Source organism: Ovis canadensis, chromosome 3 (genome assembly GCF_042477335.2).
Source record: "Ovis canadensis isolate MfBH-ARS-UI-01 breed Bighorn chromosome 3, ARS-UI_OviCan_v2, whole genome shotgun sequence".
Taxonomy (NCBI): Eukaryota; Metazoa; Chordata; class Mammalia; order Artiodactyla; family Bovidae; genus Ovis; species Ovis canadensis.
In genome coordinates, this window is record NC_091247.1 from 200332062 (window position 1) to 200354101 (window position 22040).

The following is a 22040-nucleotide window of genomic DNA, read 5'->3' on the forward strand; positions in this document are numbered from 1 at the left end:
TACCACTTTACATGATATCCTTGTCTTGGCTGATGGGTTTTACTAACATCTACTGACTCTAGAATGTTACAATGTTTTTCTATATATGATGTATTTGGAAAAAACTATCAAAATAGAAAAACAGAATAAACTTCAAGAGCAATTTATGACATTTCTCTTACTATGTATCAATATAATCACAAACTCTCATACAATATTCCATCCTGTAGAACTACTATGGATTTGGTCACCCCAAATGTAAAGACAAAAGACTTTTGAGATTTCTTCTAGCAGAATGAGAGGCTATTTAACTAGGCCTCCTAAGAAGTCACCCAGGGATATTTTATCTTATTCTCTTCTCTAAGGCATGAAGTTTTAACTGAGACCGTTTTGCTGTATCTGAAAGTACAAATGTGTGTCTTTGAAAGCTTAGAATTAGGCCACTATGGATACGGTAGAGCCAAGATTATAGAAGATTAGAGCCAAAAGAACAGTGGGGATGATCTAGGTTAAGTTCTCTTCAGAAAATCAGGAAATTCAGAGCCAAAGTCAGCAGATAACGTGCTCAAATTCACAATGTTTTTCCGTGACAAACCCTTCCAGGCCTCCGGATTCTAAGTTCTTGTCTTGGGCATCAGACTTAATTCTCATTGCAGAAGAGAAACTTCTTGCACTGTCATATCTAAAGCTTCTCTGTATTGATCCTGAATGAATGTCTGGAATCAAACCAACATTGTGGAACAAAGAAACTCTGGATAAACCCTGGAGAGCATGTTTATTTTATGTAGTCAATTCTTTTATATTGCTGAAGGTAACATTAAATTTATCACTTAGGACAATCTTGAAGCAGAAATTAATTGCATATATGTTTCCTGAAAGATGTGTTGACAGTAGAGTCATTATTTAAATTTTTAATTATTAGCTTTATCAAATATGCCAGAAAGTTTATATTTATGAGATTTTTCTTTCAAAATAGTTATGGTGGGAGGGGAGAGATTTCGCCAGTGATGTCACCTTTTCTTTGGTTGCTTCCAATAACAAAGCTACTCTTGGAGGTTAAATCTTTGCCATTGTTGAGAATATTCTTAAAAATATGGAAAGCAATTTCAAAAGAGGAGTTTTAAACAATGATAGCGAAGAGTAGGACTCGACTGAGCGACTTCACTTTCACTTTTCACTTTCATGCATTGGAGAAGGAAATGGCAACCCACTCCAGTGTTCTTGCCTGGAGAAGCCGAGGGACAGGGAGCCTGGTGGGCTGCCACCTACGGGATCGCACAGAATTGGACATGACTGAAGTGACTTAGCAGCAGCAGCAGCATTATTACACTGTACTTATAGTCTTTCAAGGTGAACTGCTTTCAGGGACCTAGTACTCAATGAAATTTTTTGTTTGTTTAAGACTATTGAATCTTACTATCATCTGAGTATACTTTTAATGTAAATCTAAAAATTAGTCTGTTGTCTACTTCTCTATTTGCTTTTGGCTTAGAGATAGCACAATGCAATAGAAAAAAACATTGTACTGGAAGGAAGTTAACTGACCTTTCTAATCTCAGTTCTTTAAATGAGGGTAACAAAACTTCATAAAGGCACCTTAAGATAGAAGTGAGTTGATAAAAAGGTAAGGTGTTTTCTAAATTGCAAAATATAAAATACTTGACCACTGTCCATCCACCATGAGGATCTTAGGGATTGGAAAACATGGCACAGGACTTCTACTCTCTCCAGAATCTTCTTGCAATTCCTGTTTATAACTAACATTCTTGATCTATATTGTTCAGTGTTACCAAGGCAACATACACTCTGTTAAGTCTAACTGTTGCTGTGACAACTCCCAGAAGCAATGTTATATGACCTTTACATTCACTAATTTTTCTGAACACTTTAGAGGACAAAAAGTATAATTGGTGTGGGCTTCCCTTGTGGCTCAGTGGTACAGAATCCGCTTGCAATGCAAGACATGTGGTTTCAATCCCCAAGTTGGGAAGATCCCCTGGAGGAGGAAATGGCAACTCATTTCAGTATTCTTGCCAGGAAAGTCCGAAGGACTGAGGAGCCAGGTGGGCTATAGTCCATGAGGTTGCAAAGAGTCAGACATGACTGAGTATGTATGTAACAACAGGAGAAGCTTAGGTTAATGAAGGTGTTGGAACATGAACACCAGACAGATAAATGCGGAAAGAGGCTAGAGAGCAAGCAGTGAGCAAGAAGCAACTGAATCATCAGGAAACAGAATATATTATCAGGATGCTTGACCTTTGAACCAACAGGTAGAATTTTAGGCACCCAGGCAGATAAAATCAGGGAGGCTGGCTTGGCAAGCTGTAGCAGCTCAATACTTTTTTTTTTTTTTAAACAAATGATGTATAGACACATAGGAGGATGAAGAGAACTGTCTCTGGGAACTCAGGTGCAGAGACAGAGTGATAGCGAGGACTCTTGAAGGGGAAGGATGAAGTAGTTTCTTCAAGACCCAGCCTTTAGACCCTGGAAACTAAAAAATCTAATCACTACTCCCACACAGAATGGCATAAATCTAAAAGCATCAGTAAATACTCCTGTGATCAGCTGCAAAGAGCTGCATGTTCGTCTCTGGGTTGAGGGATAGCCATTCTCTCCTTCAATTTCCCTTGACTTGAATAACAAAGACTATAAAGTGTAGCATAGAAACCATTCCAGTTTTCTGGGTATCTAGATGTTCAAAGAAAAAAAAAAAAACTACAATTGTTTCCAAGAATGGCACTTCAATTTTGTGCTGGGTAAGTGCTAATCCCTTTCATGTGTATTATCTTGCCTTACAAAACCTTAAAAGGCAGTTATTATTTCTGTTTTTAAAATACTAACATTGCGGCTACATTAATACAGTATCACTTCACTAAGAATAGAGAAGCAAAATTCAAGGTCTGTATTTTTTACTATCAGGTTGCTTCCCTAAAGAAAGATGTGGATTTGGTATTTTTTAATATTTGCTTCCACTTTCAGATTAAAAGGAAATGACAGATTTTGGTGACAATAACAGCTCCGACTTCATAAGCATTGTCCATTCTTCCACAATAAAACAATAATTTCTTTTCATAGGTATGTTTCTTAATAATTTAATTATCTTATTTTGAAACATAATAGTTAATTTGATTAAACAAACTGATCTCCTCTGATTACTTAATGAGTAAACATACCCTTGGTAGGAGATAGTTAATCCTGCCACATCAGAGTTTTCACAGCCCAGTGCAAACAGGGAAAGGAATAGGAGGTACCCAAGGACCGATGATCCCAAGTAAAGTTTTGCAGCACCACGAATACTGACTCTGAATTTTTTCATAATTATTCCCCCAGAGAATATTCCAAGGGCCACTGCAGGTATGTTGATGAGCCCTGAGGAAAAAGGAAAATGTGTCACATTTGTGAACCTCTAAAAGAAATCTGAGTACATTCACCCAAACATTCTAAAGGATTGTATGAAACTGTGTAATAATAGTTTTAAACTTATTATTAGACTACTTGGTCAATTTAAGTTTACAGAACTATTCAGCCACTAACATGTGGGTTTCATATTAATGATAACACAGCTGACAGACCCAGGGTTCTGCCTATCACAATGTCTAGCATAGGGTTTGAAATCAATAAACACCAAATCAGTCAATGAATCTAGTCTTTTTGGTTTAATCCCAGGAATAACAGGTGCAATCAGGTGGCAATTAGATGATTATAATGTTTTATAAGGTTGTGAACAAAAGAATAATAGGCATATAGACTGTAAGGAATAAACAAATAAGCACAGAAACAGTCCTGGTTCTATTTTCTGACCCCGACAATATTTGCTTTTATTGCCAAGCCTTTTAGTTTGATATGCTTTCTTACAGCATGAACAATAACCACATATTATTAGGCACCTTTCATATTTTTTTAATTTGCTTGCAGTATACCAGTCACTTAGTTTAGCATTTGATATATTATCTATCACATCTACTCTTCACCACAACCTTAGAATATAGGCATATGTTATCTTCATTTCAGAGAGCAGTTTGTTCATGGTTGTGGTTAGTAGGTGGAAAAGCCAGATATGAATCCAGGAAGGCTGGTATCGAGTTAAATGCTTTCAATAACTATGTTAAATTGACTCTCCTTCAGGGGGATTTGGCAGATAGAATTCTTCATAAATGGATGTTTAATCTCACTAGTAGTCAAATAAGTGTGACTTAAAAAGCAATACTAGGAAGAAGTTCAACAAAGTGATTAAGAGTTTGGATCCCAAAGACCCAGCTCTGTGGCTTTGAATCTCAGTTCCACAGCTTAAATAGCTGTGCAACTGCGAGTAATTCCTGAGCTTCTCTAAAACTGACTCCTCACATATAATATGGAATTAATAATAGTGTCCTTAAAGTGATTAAATGGCATGAAAAGTTTTAGCTTAGTATCTGGCACAAAACATTCAATTAGGTTATTATGAACATTTCCATCTATGAGACAAAGATGCAAATGCTGGGGTTGGGGGAAGTGGAACAGCTCTGTGTTAGGAAAGATGGAGAAAGAGGCTCTTTGGTCAGACTGTGAATTGGTAAATAACTGTAGGGAAGGTAATCAGGTACCCGATGTTAAACTTCTATGTGAATTAGAATCTATTTCTCATATTGTCTACTCATCAAATACTGATGTATCTTGAGATTTTGAGATAACACATTTCTTTCATGTAATAAAAGGACTGAAATTTGTATAACTTTGGCCAGCATCTGCTGAGGTAAACAATAATTACAAGTATCCTTTTCTGACTCACACTGAAATTTGTGTTAAAAAATTAAGAATACTGACATACAGTGATAATAGATGCAAAGTAACTTCCTTTCTTCCTCTCCTTTCTTTCTTTATTTTCTGATTTATATATCTAGTCACTTAACTAAGTTTCATAGAGTCTAAAACATCAAATATATAGTGATACTTGGTTAGCTATTATATTATTTTAAAAAGTGTTTTCATCATGTATTGATAGATGATTTTAAAAAGGATATTTTGTTTCATCTGTTAATGACTATGCATTAAATTAGCATTAAACTGATCACATTAGAAATTAACCCACCTTGAAGGGGGCATGATTATGAAATTAGTGAAACTGAAAAAAGAAGAGAAGTTCATTTTTGCTTCTTCAGCTGAACTGAGGTTTGTGGGTGTGCAAATGGCAGAGATAGTGCACTGGGCTCCTGAAGAGCTGAACATCAGCTAAGAGGCACTGGCTGATGATGATGTTGATGATTTTAACTTGAAAGTTCATTTATTTGAATTAAAAAGTATTTAAATTCTATAGTGCTTTACAGTTTTTGAAAGGTTCACACAATGTGATTTTAGATAATCCCATAATAACCTCCCTTTTAAAAAATCCCTTATCTCTATATTTGGAGAAAGTGAAAGTGAAAGTGTAATCGATCAGTCGTGTCCGACTCTTTTGCAACCCCATGGACTGTAGCCTACGAGGCTCCTCCCTCCATGGGATTCTCCAGGGAAGAGTACTGGAGTGGGTTGCCATTTCCTGCTCCAGGGGATCTTCCCAACCCAGGGATCGAACCCCAGTCTCCTGCATTCCAGGCAGACACTTTAACCTCTGAGCCACCAGGGAAGTCCAATATTTGGAGAAGGCAATGGCAATCCACTCTAGTACTCTTGCCTGGAGAATCCCATGGACAGAGGAGCCTGGAAGGCTACAGTCCATGGGGTCACTAAGAGTCGGACACGACTGAGCGACTTCACTTTCCCTTTTCACTTTCATGCATTGGAGAAGGAAATGGCAACCCACTCCAGTGTTCTTGCCTGGAGAATCCCAGGGACAGAGGACCCTGTTGGGCTGCTGTCTATAGGGTCGCACAGAGTCGGACACGACTGAAGGGACTTAGCAGCAGCAGCAGCAGCATCTCTATATTGCTCCTATCCCCTTCCCTCTCCCCACTGGTAACCACTGGTTGGTTCTCTGTATCTGTGAGTCTGCTTCTTTTTTATTTTATTCACTACTTTGTTATATTTTTTAGATTCCACAGATAAGTGATATCATACAATATTTGTCTTTCTGTCTGGTTTCACTTTTTTAGCATGATGTCCTCCAAGTTTATCTATGTTGCTGCAAATGGCAAAATTTCATTCTTTCTTATGACAAACGGGCTTCACCTGTAGCTCAGCTTGTAAAGACTCTGCCTGCAATGTAGGAGACCTAGGTTTGATCCCTGGGTTGGGAAGATCCCCTGGAGAAGGGAAAGGCTACCCACCCCAGTATTCTGGCCTGGAGAATTCCATGGATCGCAAAGAGTCGGACACGACTGAGCTACTTTCACTTTACTGTTTATGACAAACAGCTCATACAGCTCAATATTAAAAAAAAAACAAACCAAAAACCTCTAAACAACCCAATCAAAAAATGAGCAGAAGGTCTAAGTAGACATTTCTCTAAAGAAGACATACAGATGACCAAAAAGCACATGAAAATATGCTCCACATCACTAACTACTAGAGAAATGAAAACCAAAACTCCTATGAGGTATCACCTCATACTGGTCAGAATGACTATCATCAAATAACAAATGCTGGGGAGTGGGGTGTGGTGAAAAGGGACCTCTCCTACCCTGTTGGCGAGAATGTAAACTGGAAGATGGAGAACAATATATAGGTTCCTTAAAATCTAAAAATAGATCTTCCATATGACCCTACTCCTGGGCATATATCCAGAGAAAACCATAATTTTAAAAGATACATTGCTCCCCAGTATACACTGCAGCACCATTTACAATGGCCAAGAAATGGAAGCAAGCTAATTATCTATCAATGGATAAATATATAAAGATGCGATATAAAATATATATATACACACATACATATGTACACACACAAAGAAAAAATCCATGAAATACTATTCAGTTCAGTTCACTCAGTCATGTCTGACTCTTTGTGACCCCGTGAATTGCAGCACGCCAGGCCTCCCTGTCCATCACCAACTCCCAGAGTCCACCCAAACCCATGTCCATTGTGTTGGTGATGTCATACAACCATCTCATCCTCTGTTGTCCCCTTCTCCTCCTGCCCTCAATCTTTCCCAGCATCAGGGTCTTTTCAAATGAGTTAGCTCTTCACATTAGGTGGCCAAAGTACTGGAGTTTCAGCTTCAACATCAGTCCTTCCAATGAACACCCAGGACTGATCTCCTTTAGCATGGGCTCGTTGGATCTCCTTGCAGTCCAAGGGACTCTCAAGAGTCTTCTCCAACACCACAGTTCAAATGCATCAATTCTTCGGCACTCAGCTTTCTTTATAGTCCAACTCTCACATCCATACATGACCACTGGAAAAACCATAGCCTTGACTAGATGGACCTTTGTTGACAAAGTAATGTCTCTGCTTTTGAATATGCTGTCTAGGTTGGTCATAACTTTCCTTCCAAGGAGTGTCTTTTAATTTCATGGCTGCAATCACCATCTGTAGTGATTTTGGAGCCCCCCAAAATAAAATCAGCCATTGTTTCCATTGTTTCCCCATCTATTTGCCATGAAGTGATGGGACTGGATGCCATGATCTTAGTTTTCTGAATGTTGTGCTTTAAGCCAAGTTTTTCACTCTCCACTTTCACTTTCATCAAGAAGCTCTTTAGTTCTTCTTCACTTTCTGCCATAAGGGTGGTGTCATCTGCATATCTGAGGTTATTGATATTTCTCTCGTCATGAAATACTATTACTCATGAACGAAATAAAATTACTCATGAATGAAATGAAATACTATTACTCAACCATCAAAAAGAACAAAATAATGCCATTTGCAGCAACATGGGTAGACCTAGAGATTATCACACTAAATGAAGTAAGCCAGACAGAGAAAGATAAATATCATTCAATATCACTTGTATGTGGAATTAAAAAAAATATACAAATGAACTTATTTCCAAAACAAGCTCACAGACATATAAACTAATTTATGGTTACCACAGGGAAAAGGAAAGTGGGGGAGGGGTAAATTAGGAGATTGGGATTAATATATATGTACTCCTATATATAAAATAGATAATCAAGACCTAGTGTATAGCATAGGGAACTATATTCAATATTTTATAATAACCTATAGGGAAATAGAATCTGAAGAATATATATATATATATAATGTATAACTGAATCTCTGTGCTGTAGAATCTCTGAAACTAACACAATATTAAAAATCAACTATGCTTTAATAAAAAAGAAATTTATTTTGTAAAGTACCCATCTTGCCTGGGACATCAGAAGCAATGGTACAAAATACACTCTTTGGCCTGAGCAACATGTTGTGCTAAATTCCACTGACTTCCCAGCACTCCATCTGGCTTAGAATAGCCTGAGAATAAAGGAATTCTAGGGATATTTCTCCCTCAGAACAGATTGTTAATAATCAGGAATATCCTCTCTAGACTGACCTCTTTTTTAGAGGCTTGAGTTCTCTTGAAACTTGCAGAGGATTTAATGTGTTCTCTTGCTTGTAGGTCTCTCTGCTCAAGAATACTTGCTATCTTTGACATGGTGTCCTCCCAATCTCCATCCCTGTTCTCGTGCGTTCTTCTTTAAACACCTCCCTATCCTTCTGCTCTTAATTCAGATAGCATCATCTCCCAGATAATTCTTTCTGACTCCAAGGGTATGCTTGTTCATCTAGAGTACTCTGCAGGCATGCATGATCAGTTGTGTCTGACTCTTTGTGACCCTGTTGACTGCAGTCCACTAGGCTCCTCTGTTCCTGAGATTTCCCAGGTAAGAATACTGGAGTGGGTTTCCATTTCCTCCTCCACCAAAGTATTCTGGGTTTCCCCTAATTAGAGCACCTATCAAATCCTCTACCAACCATATCATGCCTCCAGAGGATGTATCTGATACCAGGGTGCATGACTTGGTCATCAGAACCCCCTTTCTTCCTCAGTCTGAAGCTCTTTTGTGGGGTCCTAGAGGCAGCCTTGGTACTTATCACAATTGCCTATTAGCTTATTTGTTCATACCTCTGACCCTTCAATCAAACCTTCAAGGGAAGAACTATGCTCATGATAGAATCCTTTGTTTCTTACATAGGTGGATTTTTATTAAAATGTGCATAAAAGCCATTTCTCCAGAATATCTTTCTCAGTTTCAGGATGACTAAATTATAACATGATTCAAAAAAAGATTAGTAGGATTTTTCAAATATATTGTCAATTTGGTTCTCCCTTTCAAGTTCCCTAGGAGCTGTACCTCATCCATGCAGGGCCAGTTTAGTGGCAAAGTTCCTGAAAAGCAGATGAGATGCGCTTCTCACCTCCCAAAGCTTCTTTTCTTTCATCTTAGGTATTTTTGAGCCATTTAATGAGGTAGAAATTTCAGTCTGATTTCTTCATTGCACACTTTTTTCACTCACATCATAAACTGTGCTGCTCTTAAAATGTTTACAATCAAATATTTCAGATGGAAATATTAGCCATAATTTATGCTGGCATCGGTAATTTGTTTCAATTTATTTTATATATTTTCTCTTGAATTCAGCATTTATATTTTTCCAAATATCAGGAAGGCTGAGCTTGTTGTTCAGTCACCAAGTTGTGTCCGACTCTTTGCGACCCATGGACTGCAGCACGCCAGGCTTCTCTGTCCCTTACCATCTCCCAGAGTTTGCCCAAGTTCATGTCTAATGAATTGGTGATGCCATTCAACCATTTTGTTCTCTGTCTCCCTCTTTCCTGCTGTCTTCAATCTTTCTCAGCATCAGGGTCTTTCCTAATGAGTCAGTTGTTTGCATCAGGTGGCTAAAGCATTGGAGGTTCAGCATCAGCCCTTCTAAAGAATATTCAGGGTTGATTTCCTTTAAGATTGGCTGGTTTGACCTTCTTGCTCTCAAAGAGACTCTCAAGAGTCTTCTCTAGCACCACAGTTCAAAAGTATTAATTCTTTGGTGGTCCAGCTCTCACATTCGTACGTGACTACTGGAAAGACCATAGCCTTGACGGTATGGACCTTTGTTGGCAAAGTGATGCCTTGGCATTTTAACACACTGTATAGGTTTGTCATAGCTTTCCTGCCAAAAGTGATCATCTTCTAATTTTTTGGCTGAAGTAACCATCTGCAGTAATTTTAGAGCCCAATAAGAGGAAATCTGTTGCTGCTTCCATGTTTTCCCTATTTGCTATGAAGTGATGGGACTGGATGCCATGTTCTTAGTTTTTTTTTTTTTAATATTTAGTTTTAAGCTATGTTTTTCACTCTCCTCCTTCACCCTCATCATGAGGCTCTTTAGTACTTTAGGATATTTTTAGAGATTTTCCCCAGATAAGTATAAGTTCTGGTTACATTACAGACCTTCACAACATCACTCTAATATTAGAAGACAAAATATTAAGATGTGAATTTTATAAAGAGAGAAAAGTGCAAGTAAAAATCTACACTTTCATATATCTGTTGGGTGCAGACAAGTAAACATAGCCATCCTTCTTGGGCATAATAACAGTTTTTCCTCCTCACAAATTAAGATAGTTTTCCATCACCTCACAAGTTTTTAATGTAACTTATTTCTAGAACACATGATAATATTACTGTTCCAAATTTGCTATTCTAGCTTAGCCACAAAATAAAGCTTTCTAATTATTTTTCCTCAAATGATTATTTTAATTTTTCCTTATTTAACATCTCCAAAACTTGAGAATGATAATCATTTTTGTCAATTACAGTCAGTATTGTTATATCTTGTCTACTAGTTACTATTTTATTTAATCAAAAAATTTCAAGAAATTAAGCAAAATAATTAAATAATTGCAGTCTGAGTTATAAGAAGAGGAAGAAGAGATCATGTCCATGTAACTTCACAGTGATTAAAAAAAAGGCTTAAATGAAAGATTCACCTGCTAGTTAAATTTCTTTCAGTAGAAGTTGCAATGGAAATTTTTTTAAAGCTCATACCATTAAAAAAAAAAAAGCAGAATCATTTTGCAATATACTATCTAGTCCCTGAATCTGAAACATCTTTATCTTTCTTTCATTTATTTATGAAATAAAAGTCATTAATATAAGGAGATAGTATTTCTAGACTTTAGAAAGAATGTGACCAACATATGAAAACACAGTAAAATAAACTGTCACTGGATCAGTTGGCCCTTGAACACTTTAGAGAAATTCCTATTTATTCTTTCATCCATGTCATATCAAATGTTTTCTCTGAGAGTAGAATGGAAATGTGTCTTCTTTGGGCCTTTCTCATATTTTATCACAGAAAGGGTCATTCTCCCACAACCCAAAGGAAAAAGCTGTAGGAGAAAAGAGCCAGGAGTGGGAAAGAAACGAAGAAAGGGAGAAAGCATATGTTGAATGAGAGTTATGTGCATTTCCAATCCATTTCACATGTCTTTTCTCATCTTTATTTTAACCCAGTGGTGCATTTGTTTTCACCTTTCTAATTAAGTGTTAGGGATGTCAAATAATTTACCCACTTTCCTTACTCTGCTGTATCCTACACTTACTAATGTAAAATCATACCACTCAGGAAATTATCCTAGTTATCTCATGCTTATGTTAGTTGCTCAGTTGTGTCTGACTCCTTGCAAGCATTAAATGACATCTTCATGGACTTTGGGGCTTCCCTGGTAGCTCAGATGGTAAAGAATCCAGCTGCAATGCAGACGACCCCAGTTCAATTCCTGGGTCAGGAAGATCTCCTGGAAAGGGGATAGGCTACCCATTCCAGTATTCTTGGGCATCCCTGTTGGCTCAGCTGGTAAAGAATCCACCTGAAATTTGGGAGAGCTGGGTTTGATCCCTGGGTTGGGAAGATCCCCTGGAGGAGAGCATGGCAACCCATTCCAGTATTCTTGCCTGGAAAATCCCCATGGACAGAAGTGCCTGGTGGGCTACAGTCCATAGGTCTCAAAGAGTCAGACACAACTGAGCAACTAAGCACACAGTCCAGGTTTCAAAGTATATAGTTGCTTGCAGGACCGTGGTTATGTATTTGGAGATTCTGGTTCTTCTTCATTCATCTTTTCATATTTTTCTTTGCCTTTGAATATCTTCCTCTTAAATGGTTGTTCTGCTGTGCTAGAAACACAGTCCCTTTAAACAACCCCAAATGTCAGGAGTCAGAGAAGTCTTTCAATCCTGAGCAAATACAAACTTTGTTTTGCAATGCATACTTTCTAACCTGTTTGAATACTTACCTTTTGTAATCCTAGAAACTCTTCAGGTAGAAGAGGCACTGTTATGAGGTTTCAGCTACACTTGAAAGACAGATAGCCAGTATTAACAATCTCCTAACAAAATGCATGTTTAATCTGCATGGTATGCTCATGGTCACTCACACACTGTTCTAAATAATTTTTTGCTACAAAGTTGTACCACAGACTCTCTAAATATCTTATTCTGCCAGATTTTTTCACTTACTTTCTAAAATGTCATAAATTATTTTCAGTCTAACTATCAGAACAACTTACGACTAAGGATCAATAAGACACAGAGTTGATAATACCTATTGGAAAGCAGAAAGGACAGAGAAGCATACCAATAACAAAGTTGGCCTTAGAGGCTGACTGCCCATACTGTTGCTCAATGTACTTCGGTTTGTAAGTTACCATGCCAAATAAAGAATTGAACTGGACGGTGCTTGCACACAAATATAAGAAGTACACTGGATTTCCAAAAAGACTCTTCAGTGACGGCAGAAAATCTATAAGACAAAAATAGCATGGAGTAATTAAAGACAGTGTCACACTTGGTGGAAGATGCAGCCATAACCTCAGAGCTGAATGGTTGAGTCTTGTTGTCCTGGTTCCCAGGAGCGTTTATAGAGTGGAACACCCACACACCGAATGTTAAGCCAGTGACACAAGATAGAGTTGAGATCTGGCCAGGTTCAGATCCAGACCTAGGTGCTCACTTCCACAGGCATAAAATCTAGATTATAAATTAGAATCAGTCAGATGAGAACAGATTCCTCTGATGTGGTAAGAGACATGAGGTATAAGAAAACTCCCTCCCCATCAAGCTGAAAGTCATAGGCTAGACATCAGAAACTTGAGTTTTCTGGTCTCTCTCCTTTGAACTTGTGTCATGGAAGCAGAGAAGAGAATATGAAACTTTTCTCCAGTTAATTATTGATACAATGAGCTTTGGCATTCTCTCTTCTTCCTTTTTATGCAAGCCAAATAGAAATTTGAAGATTTTCTGTAAATGTCAACATTGCTGGGCCAGTTGAAGGGGACCAATCTTTCTCATGGTCACCCATTTCTGCAGGAAAGGAATTCACTAGAACATGTCTGACTTTTGGCCCTACACTCACTCCTGTGATCACTGGTAGGACACATGCAGTGGTGCGCATTCTCAAGGGGGTGGATGTTATCTGTCAAATGGCCACAAGCCCTGAAGGTTCACTTTTCTGATCACACAGACTAATGTGGAGCAACCCTCCTAGGAGGGCTGTTTGCAAGGTCCACACGGAGGAGGTAAAAGGGTGGAGATGGCAATAAAGACTTTTAATAGTCTTCATTTCTGCTTCCTGAGCTCAGTTGCATCCAACTCTTTGCAACTTTATGAACTATAGCCCAAAAGGCTCCTCTGTCCATGGAATTTCCCAGTCAAGAATACTGGAGTGAGTTGCCATTTCTGCCTCTAGGGGAGCTTACTGATCCAGGGATTGAACTCTGATGTGTCCTCCGTCCCCTTCGTTGGCAGACAAATTCTTTACCACTGTGCCACATGAGAAGCCCTACTTCCTGTTCAGTTTCTCAAATTTTTTTTCTGAACACATGAAGTGGAGAGAGAAGTATTGTATATAGATCACCTCTAAAATTTCAACAGAAATATGGAAAGTGCTTCACAACCAAAGACAATTGGGCTTACCTCTTGCCATTTCCATGATTTTTGCTTTTTCTCCAGGAGGTGTTTGGTAGTCTGTGAGATCATCCATAATAAACTTAGATTTCTCAGAGGAGGAACTGGAGTCCTCTCTGCTCCTGGGTCTTGGAAGAGTCCTTGGTAAACACCAGAAAGGCACAGCTGCCAGAAGAGTGATGCTTCCTGCTATGAGATAGCCAAGCCACCAGGCACCCACCCACTGTGGGTCCTTTGGGGTGATGGTTATATGATCTGAAAAAGAGAAAGAGTGGCTAGAGAAATATACAGCAAAGCTAGTATATTAAATAAGCCTCTTAAAAATCCTAGCATTAGCTCTATCGCATCATAAAAATACACAACAATTCATACATGACAACTTTTTAAATAATCTGAACATGTGCCTGATGAACTATGGACGGAGGTTCATGACATTGTACAGGAAACAGGAATCAAGACCATCCCCAAGAAAAAGAAATGCAAAAAAGCAAAATGGCTATCTGAGGAGGCCTTACAAATAGCTATGAAAAGAAGAGAAGCAAAAAGCAAAGGAGAAAAGAAAAGATATACCTTTTTGAATGCAGAGTTCCAAAGATTGGCAAGGGGAGATAAGATAGCCTTCCTCAAGATCAGTGCAAAGAAATAGAGGAAAACAATAGAATGGGAAAGACTAGAGATCTCTTCAAGAAAATTTAAGATACCAAGGGAACATTTCATGTAAAAATTGGCTCAATAAAAGATGGAAATGGTAGGGACCTAACAGAAGCAGAAAAGATTAAGAAGAGGTGGCAAGAATACACAGAAGAACTGTGCAAAAAAGATCTTCATGACCAAGATAATCACGATGGTGTGATCACTCACCTAGAGCCAGACATCTTGGAATGTGAAGTCAAATGGGCCTTCGGAAGCATCACTACAAACAAAGCTAGTAGAGGTGATGGAATTCCAGTGGAGCTATTTCAAATCCTGAAAGATGATGCTGTGGAAGTGCTGCACTCAATATGCCAGCAAATTTGGACAACTCAGCAGTGGCCACAGGATTGGAAAAGGTCAGTTTTCATTCCAACCCCAAAGAAAGGCAGTGCCAAAGAATGCTCAAACTACCACACAGTTGCACGCATTTCACACGTCAGTAAAGTAATGCTTAAAATTCTCCAAGTCAGGCTTCAACAGTACATGAACCATGAACTTCCAGATGTTTAAGCTGGTTTTAGAAAAGGCAGAGGAACCAGAGATCAAATTGCCCCATGGAAAAAGCAAGAGAGTTCCAGAAAAGCATCTATTTCTGCTTTATTGACTATGCCAAAGCCTCTGACTGTGTGGATCACAATAAACTGTGGAAAATTCTGAAAGATATGGGAATACCAGACCACCTGACCTACCTCTTGAGAAACCTGTATGCAAGTCAGGAAGCAACAGTTAGAACTGGACATGGAACAGACTGGTTCCAAATAGGAAAAGGAGTACGTCAAGTCTGTATATTGTCACCCTGCTTATTTAACTTCTATGCAGAGTACATCATGAGAAATGCTGGGCTGGAGGAAGCACAAGCTGGAACCAAGATTGCCAGGAGAAATATCAACAACCTCAGATATGCAGATAATACCACCCTTATGGCAGAACGTGAAGAACCAAGAGCCTCTTGATGAAGGTGAAAGAGGAGAGTGAAAAAATTGGCTTAAAACTCAACATTCAGAGAACTAAGACCATGGCATGCAGTCCCATCACTTCATGGCAAATAGATGGGGAAACAGTGGAAACAGTGGTTGACTTTATTTTTCTGGGCTCCAAATTCACGGCAGATGGTGATTGCAGCCATGAAATTAAAAGACACTCCTTGGAAGGAAAGTTATGACCAACCTAGACAGCATATTCAAAAGCAGAGACATTACTTTGTCAACAAAGGTCCATCTAGTCAAGGCTATGGTTTTTCCAGTGGTCATGTATGAATGTGAGAGTTGGACTATAAAGAAAGCTGAGCGCTGAAGAATTGATGCTTTTGAACTGTGTTGGAAAAGACTCTTGAGAGTCCCTTGGACTGCAAGGAGATCCAACCAGTCCATCTTAAAGGAAATCAGTCCTGTGTTTTCATTGGAAGGATTGATGCTGAAGTTGAAACTCCAATACTTTGACCACCTGATGTGAAGAGCTGACTCATTTGAAAAGACCCTGATGTTGGGAAAGATTGAGGGCAGGAGGAGAAGGGGACAACAGAGGATGAGATGGTTGGTTGGCATCACCGACTCAATGGACATGGGTTTGGCTGAACTCCGGGAGGTGGTGATGGACAGGGAGTCCTGGCGTGCTGGAATTCATGGGGTCACAAGAGTCAGACATGACTGAGCAACTGAACTGAACTGGAAGTTATTATGATCTTGCTTATTAAAGGAAAGAAGATGTCTTCAGAGCAAAATTATTTCTCTTTCATTCCTTAGATTAAAAGTATAGAATCTAGAGTCTGGGAGGGGTTCTCACTCTGCTCTGGGCTTCTGCAGAGGGACCCCAGGACCTATGACAGGAGGAAAGCAACATGTGAGAAAGACTTAGGAGGGTTTAAAACCTTCTGCTGCCTCTCCACATGAGTGCCATTTTCATCTGATTTACACACTGAATGTCTAGGATTTTGCTGAAAGAAAAAGACCCTATATGCTCTCGTCTAAATCTAATCTGAGCCACTCAGAATGTTATTTATTAAATGATGATTAGTGATATTTCAGAGATATTCTAGGTCTGATACAAGATTTGTATATGTTTTAATAATTAAAACATCAATATTTATTCATTATAAAACTTTTAATACTGTTTCTTATTTGAAATGTAAGCATTGACAAATGTATTTTAAGCAAATACAGTTTAAAATATATATATAAGAACGTGTGAAACATTCTATTATACTCTAACTCTACTACACTCTATGAGAATCCTTTGACAATTAAGCTTGATCGGCACTATGTTATACTCAGTGAAATGTTTGATTTAGTTTATCACTGCATGTTCAAGGCTTCCTTTTCACAATTTTCCTCTGTACCTCTCATCATGCCAACCCTTTCTTATCTATATCAGTTGCCATGATCAGATTTTAAATGTCATGAAGTCAAGGAATCAACTATTTTGCTCACTTTGGTAGAACATCACTTGAGTTAGAGTAGACATGAAATAAATTTGAGGAGTAATAAATGAACAAACAAAATTCCTGGAATGCCTATTCCGGTTATTTGATTAAAAAAGAACAGCTAGCGCAAGTGTTTTGCATTCTATTGTAACATAATAATCCTTTGTAACATACACTAGTGACGAGGCAATTCCAAAATTTTTAAAAATAAAATTTGTTTTCTTGATTTTAACTGCTTTCTAGGAATTCTTCAGAAAAACAGAAAATTTCTGTCTATGTCTATGGCCTACATCTTATAAAGAAAGAAATAAATTAACAGCTATGGAGAGATGAAGTCCTCATTTATTCTCTCCACAAGCATTCCTCCAGAAGGAAAGTTAGTCTCACTGTAACGTTCCTTCAACTAAAAAAGATTTGTACATTAAAGAAAGGAATTTTATTTGCCAGAGACTTTCAATTGTTGGCCTTTTTGCAAAGTCCAGAAATATGTTATTAATTGATGTGACTGTAGTAAATGTTGATTCACCTGAAGCCAACAAGAAGCCACAGTTGTTAGTCTTAACTAAGCTTGAATGCCTTTAAACTGGGAAACCAGAAGTGGAAAATGATACAACTGATTAACAAACTATGGGTCATCTGGTTATAATCACCACCTATTTTTCATGTTCCATTTATTAGGGTGTGTGATAATTGTATAAGTAATAAGTTTTCAAGGATTATTTTCATTTTATGAAAGACTACCATCTATCATTTTGTAAAAAAAAAAATTTGATATTTTGGACACTATTCCCATTAAAAATTACAGTAACTAAAATAAATGAATAAATAGAAATAAATGTCCTTACCTAGATTTACAAAGCCAATGTCAACATACAGTTTGGCACATAACGAGCCTAACAGGAAGCCAAAGATTGGTCCTATAATTGCAACCGTCTGCACACATCCTGCAAAATACAAAAGTACCATTTCTTTGCTCTTATAGATTAATAAATTTTTAAACAGGAAACATGCATGAGATCCAGTTAGTCACTGAAAATATTTCATCAACTCTTCCCTTAAGGGTGCTTAATTTGTCAACTTTTCAACCTCACTGAGTCTGGAAATAACTTCTTCTCAGTGTTGGAAGAAGAATGAGCATCTTTAAGGCATTAATTACATTTTAGTAAGAAAACAACACTAAGATTCAGCTAATTTTGGCAAATGGAACAAATTTTACTCCCCTAAAATTTGGATTGGATTCCCCCTGGTGATAAAAATCAGAATTATACTGTTCTGACAGTCTTTCAAAAACCTTTTATGGTCAGTTGTTTAATTGACCATAAGACTTGTTTCGACATTAAAATTTATTTCTTCCATCTTAATGGGAAAGAGCTTGTGTTTAGAGCTTCCAGGAGACCACCTGTGAACACAGTAACTATGCAGCTCAAGCAAAGGAGCTTGGCTTGAGAGAGGGGAGAGGTGCACTCTGCAATGCTCCTGACCCACCTGGGCAGCTCCAGGTAGCTGGAGCAGATCTCCTCAATGACATCATTTCTAGTAACCAGCAAGTCTGCTCTTCCTTGCAAAATATCACCCATCTGCCTTTTATTTCATCACAGACCATATTGCACATATCCCTGAGAGATTAACTGGAAGAGTAAATAGCAGTTGCGTCTATGCATGTATGCTCAATAGTGTCTGACTCTCTGTGACCCCATGGGCTGTAGGTGGAGGAAGGACATACCAAACAGTCCAGCTGAGCAGCGGGCCCCCACAGTGTCACACTGCGCAGTGGAAGAACCACATCTGGGCTAAGGGCTCAGTCTTGTGGTCTTTGGCACTTTTCTTAAACTTTCGACACCTCAGTTTTGTTGTTATTTTTGTTCAGTTACTAAGTCATATCCAACTCTTTTATGACCCCGTGGACTGTAGCCCACCAGGCTTCTCTGTCCATAGGATTTCCTATGCAAAAATACTGGAGTGCGTTGCCATTTCTTCCTCCAGAGAATCTTCCTGAACCTGGGATCAAACCCACATCTCCTGTGGCTCCTGTGTTGGCAAGCAAATTCCTTAACACTGAGCCACCTGGGAAACTCATACCAGATCTTTTACAGAATAGAAAAGAGGGCAAAGGAGAAGAGCAGCCTCTGAGCTCCTGGACAGGACAGGGACACGATGACATCTGTATGCATCTCCTGGCTACAATCTTTCTTCTGGTCCCCAGAGTAATGGCCTAGCACATGTGATGGAGCTTCTGTTCTACATCCTGATCTGAGCTGCAGCTTCCCATTAGAACAGGTGCCCTGTTTTTAACTACATATAGCATACTTGGCTGTCATCAGAACCCTCTGGAATTCTGTGTGACTAGCCAGGACAGAGCTATACCTAGCTATAGCTAAGTGAGTGAAATCGCTCATCATATCCGACTCTTTGCGACCCCATGGACTGGGGCCCACCAAGCTCCTCCATTCAGGCACAGTGCCACCTGCCCCCCATCCCACTGCCTTAATGAATTTAAATCTTGTCCTTCTGTCTCTCAAGGTGAAACCCTCAGAAGATCAGAACCACCAGAAACCAAGACTAATGTATGAAACAGAGAACAAATTTAGCTTTCAGAACATAAGAGGCACCCAAATGCTGCTTTGATTCACCTGGCTTTGGATTGCTATATTTTTGTTTTGAGTCAGGAAGATCCCCTGGAGGAGGAAATGGCAACCCACTCCAGTATTCTTGTCTGGAAAAGCCCAAGACAGAGGAGTCTGGTGGGATATAGTCTATGGGGTGGAAAAGAGTTGTACGTGACTGAATGACCGAACACACCTATTTTTGTTTTTTTTTTTTTGTGATTTTAGCTACTATTTTATGCACTGGGACCTATTCTAGAAAAGAGTGGCTCAGGCCTGGCTCTTGTCCTTCTGTATCCATAAAGATACAGGTCATACATTATAGAAGTTGAGCTCACAGATAATTTCTTTTAATCCGATATTCTTTCCCTAATGCATTAGGTCCTTTTAACTGAAGTTTCTTCACTATCCAAACCCTCAGTGTGAACTTCAGAAAAGTGTGATCTGAATAGAGGAGTTAGATATGAAATATAAAATCTTCCGCATCCTATTTAGTTGAGAATAGAGTTGAGAAAACCAGGTATCCTGCACCCCAGGAAGATGAATGAGGTGGGAATTACCAATATAGAAAGCCGCATTGTCCTGGCTAGCAAAATCATCAAGGTAGGCAATGCCTAGAGGCTGAATGGGAGTTTCTCCAAATCCACGAAGAAGGTTTCCCAGGAAGACGTAAACCCACATGGAGGAGCTGGCATCAACTTGACATTCTTAAAAGGAAAGCAAACAAGAGGATTGAAATTCAATCACTATTGAAGTTAAACATTTATTCTGTATATCTACAAGTTGTCCTAAAGATGCATGAGAATGCAGGAGTAAAATCAGCAATAAATTGATTGATAGGAGTTGGAGCACGATATTTTAGGTAGTGTAAATCCTCCAGAAACTGACCAAGGAAATCTATTGTTCTTATTTCTTATTTTCTTTCTTTTTATTTCATATTACTACTGCATTATTTGAATTCCTAGACTTCAGTAACATACAATATCCAATCTGGGACAAAAATAGAAAAATTTGAACAAAGACTTTTCTTGCCTTAATCTTTAAACTTTCTATTTTGCAACAGAAATCACTTGCAGTTTTATTGGTGACCAAGGTTTTGAACTGTGGTGTTGGAGAAGACTCTTGAGTAGTCCCTTGGACTGCAAGGAGACCCAACCAGTCCATTCTGAAGGAGATCAGCCCTGGGATTTCTTTGGGGGGAATGATGCTAAAGCTGAAACTCCAGTACTTTGGCTACCTCATGCAGAGAGTTGACTCATTGGAAAATACTTTGATGCTGGGAGGGATTGGGGGCAGGAGAAGAAGGAACAACAGAGAATGAGATGGCTGGATGGCATTATGGACTCGATGGACACAAGTCTGAGTGAACTCTGGGAGTTGGTGATGGACAGGGAGGCCTGGCGTGCTGCGATTCATGGGGTCGCAAAGAGACGGACACGACTGAGCAACTGAACTGAGCTGAACTGAAGGTTTATCTGAATTTCAAATTTTATATGGGTGATACTTCAAATTTTAGCAGCATTGCCTAAACTAAAATTGTTTGATAGTGAACAGATGTATTCAGGGCTCAAATTTCAGAAACAAATTCATATAAAACTTAAAAACCATACTTGGTGGCTCAGATAGTGAAGGATCTGCCTGTAATGCAATGCAGGAGACCCATGTTCAATCCATGAGTCTGGAAGATGCCCTGGTGTAGGGAATGGCTCTCCACTCCAGTATCCTTGCTTGGAGAATTTCATGCACAGTGGAGTCCAGAAGGCTACATGGGGTTGCAAAGAGTCAGATATGACTGAGGGACTGACACTTTCATGCTTTAGTGGTACAACAATTCCAAAAAGAGAGAAGCTTCTGATGGAAAGTCAAAGCTAAAAATTTTAAATGCTTTCATAAAAGTCATGTCTTAATATGATCATGTTAAGTAGAATAATTACTCCCCATATCGTAATTAAATACAGTTAGGTGACTTTAACAAAAGTGACAATATTAACTACCTCCAACAATCACCACTTCTGGAAGCTCCCTTTCTGGCAAGCACTGAGCTAAGTGGTTTGCAGACATTTTCAAATCAAATTATCCTAAGAATCTTATGAGGTAGGAGATATTTTCCCTTCTAGTAACTTTAAAGTAATTTTTGAAAGTGAAGTGTGGGTTATTAAGAACTTGGGTGAATGCTTTTGTGTGGATGAATCAGACTTTGTGACAGAAAAGATTACTGTGCAATCATGTGACGTTTAGTTCTGATTTTGCCTCTCCTAGAAATGTAGCCAAGTGACCAGGGATATTTCACTTAACTTCTCTGGATTTTTATTTCACTCCCCAAAATACAATGGGACTCCTTTTTCAACATTGATTCCAGTGTCAATTTCAGCCCTGACTTTAAGGGATTCTATTGTTGTTGATAGAGGAGTCTTGTAGATACATGTAGACACTTTAGCTCTGGGCTTTCCATTACGGTGGCCACAAGTCACAGGTGGCCACTGGAATTTATTAATTAAAATTACATGAAATTAAAAA

The 22040-nt window shown here is 38.6% G+C and overlaps 1 protein-coding gene across 2 annotated transcripts in view; it reads right to left on the reverse strand.

The window, feature by feature from the left end:
- The window catches only part of SLCO1C1 (solute carrier organic anion transporter family member 1C1), a 69836-nt gene that overhangs the window by 16938 nt on the left and 30858 nt on the right, over window positions 1-22040 (reverse strand). For both annotated transcript variants that reach the window (XM_069585591.1, XM_069585592.1), the window contains exons 5-9: window positions 20084-20230; window positions 17766-17864; window positions 13818-14063; window positions 12481-12645; window positions 3159-3354 (exon numbers count right to left, since the gene is read on the reverse strand). In XM_069585591.1, the coding sequence (XP_069441692.1) occupies window positions 3159-3354; window positions 12481-12645; window positions 13818-14063; window positions 17766-17864; window positions 20084-20230 (853 nt within the window). The remainder of the gene's footprint in view (window positions 1-3158; window positions 3355-12480; window positions 12646-13817; window positions 14064-17765; window positions 17865-20083; window positions 20231-22040) is intronic.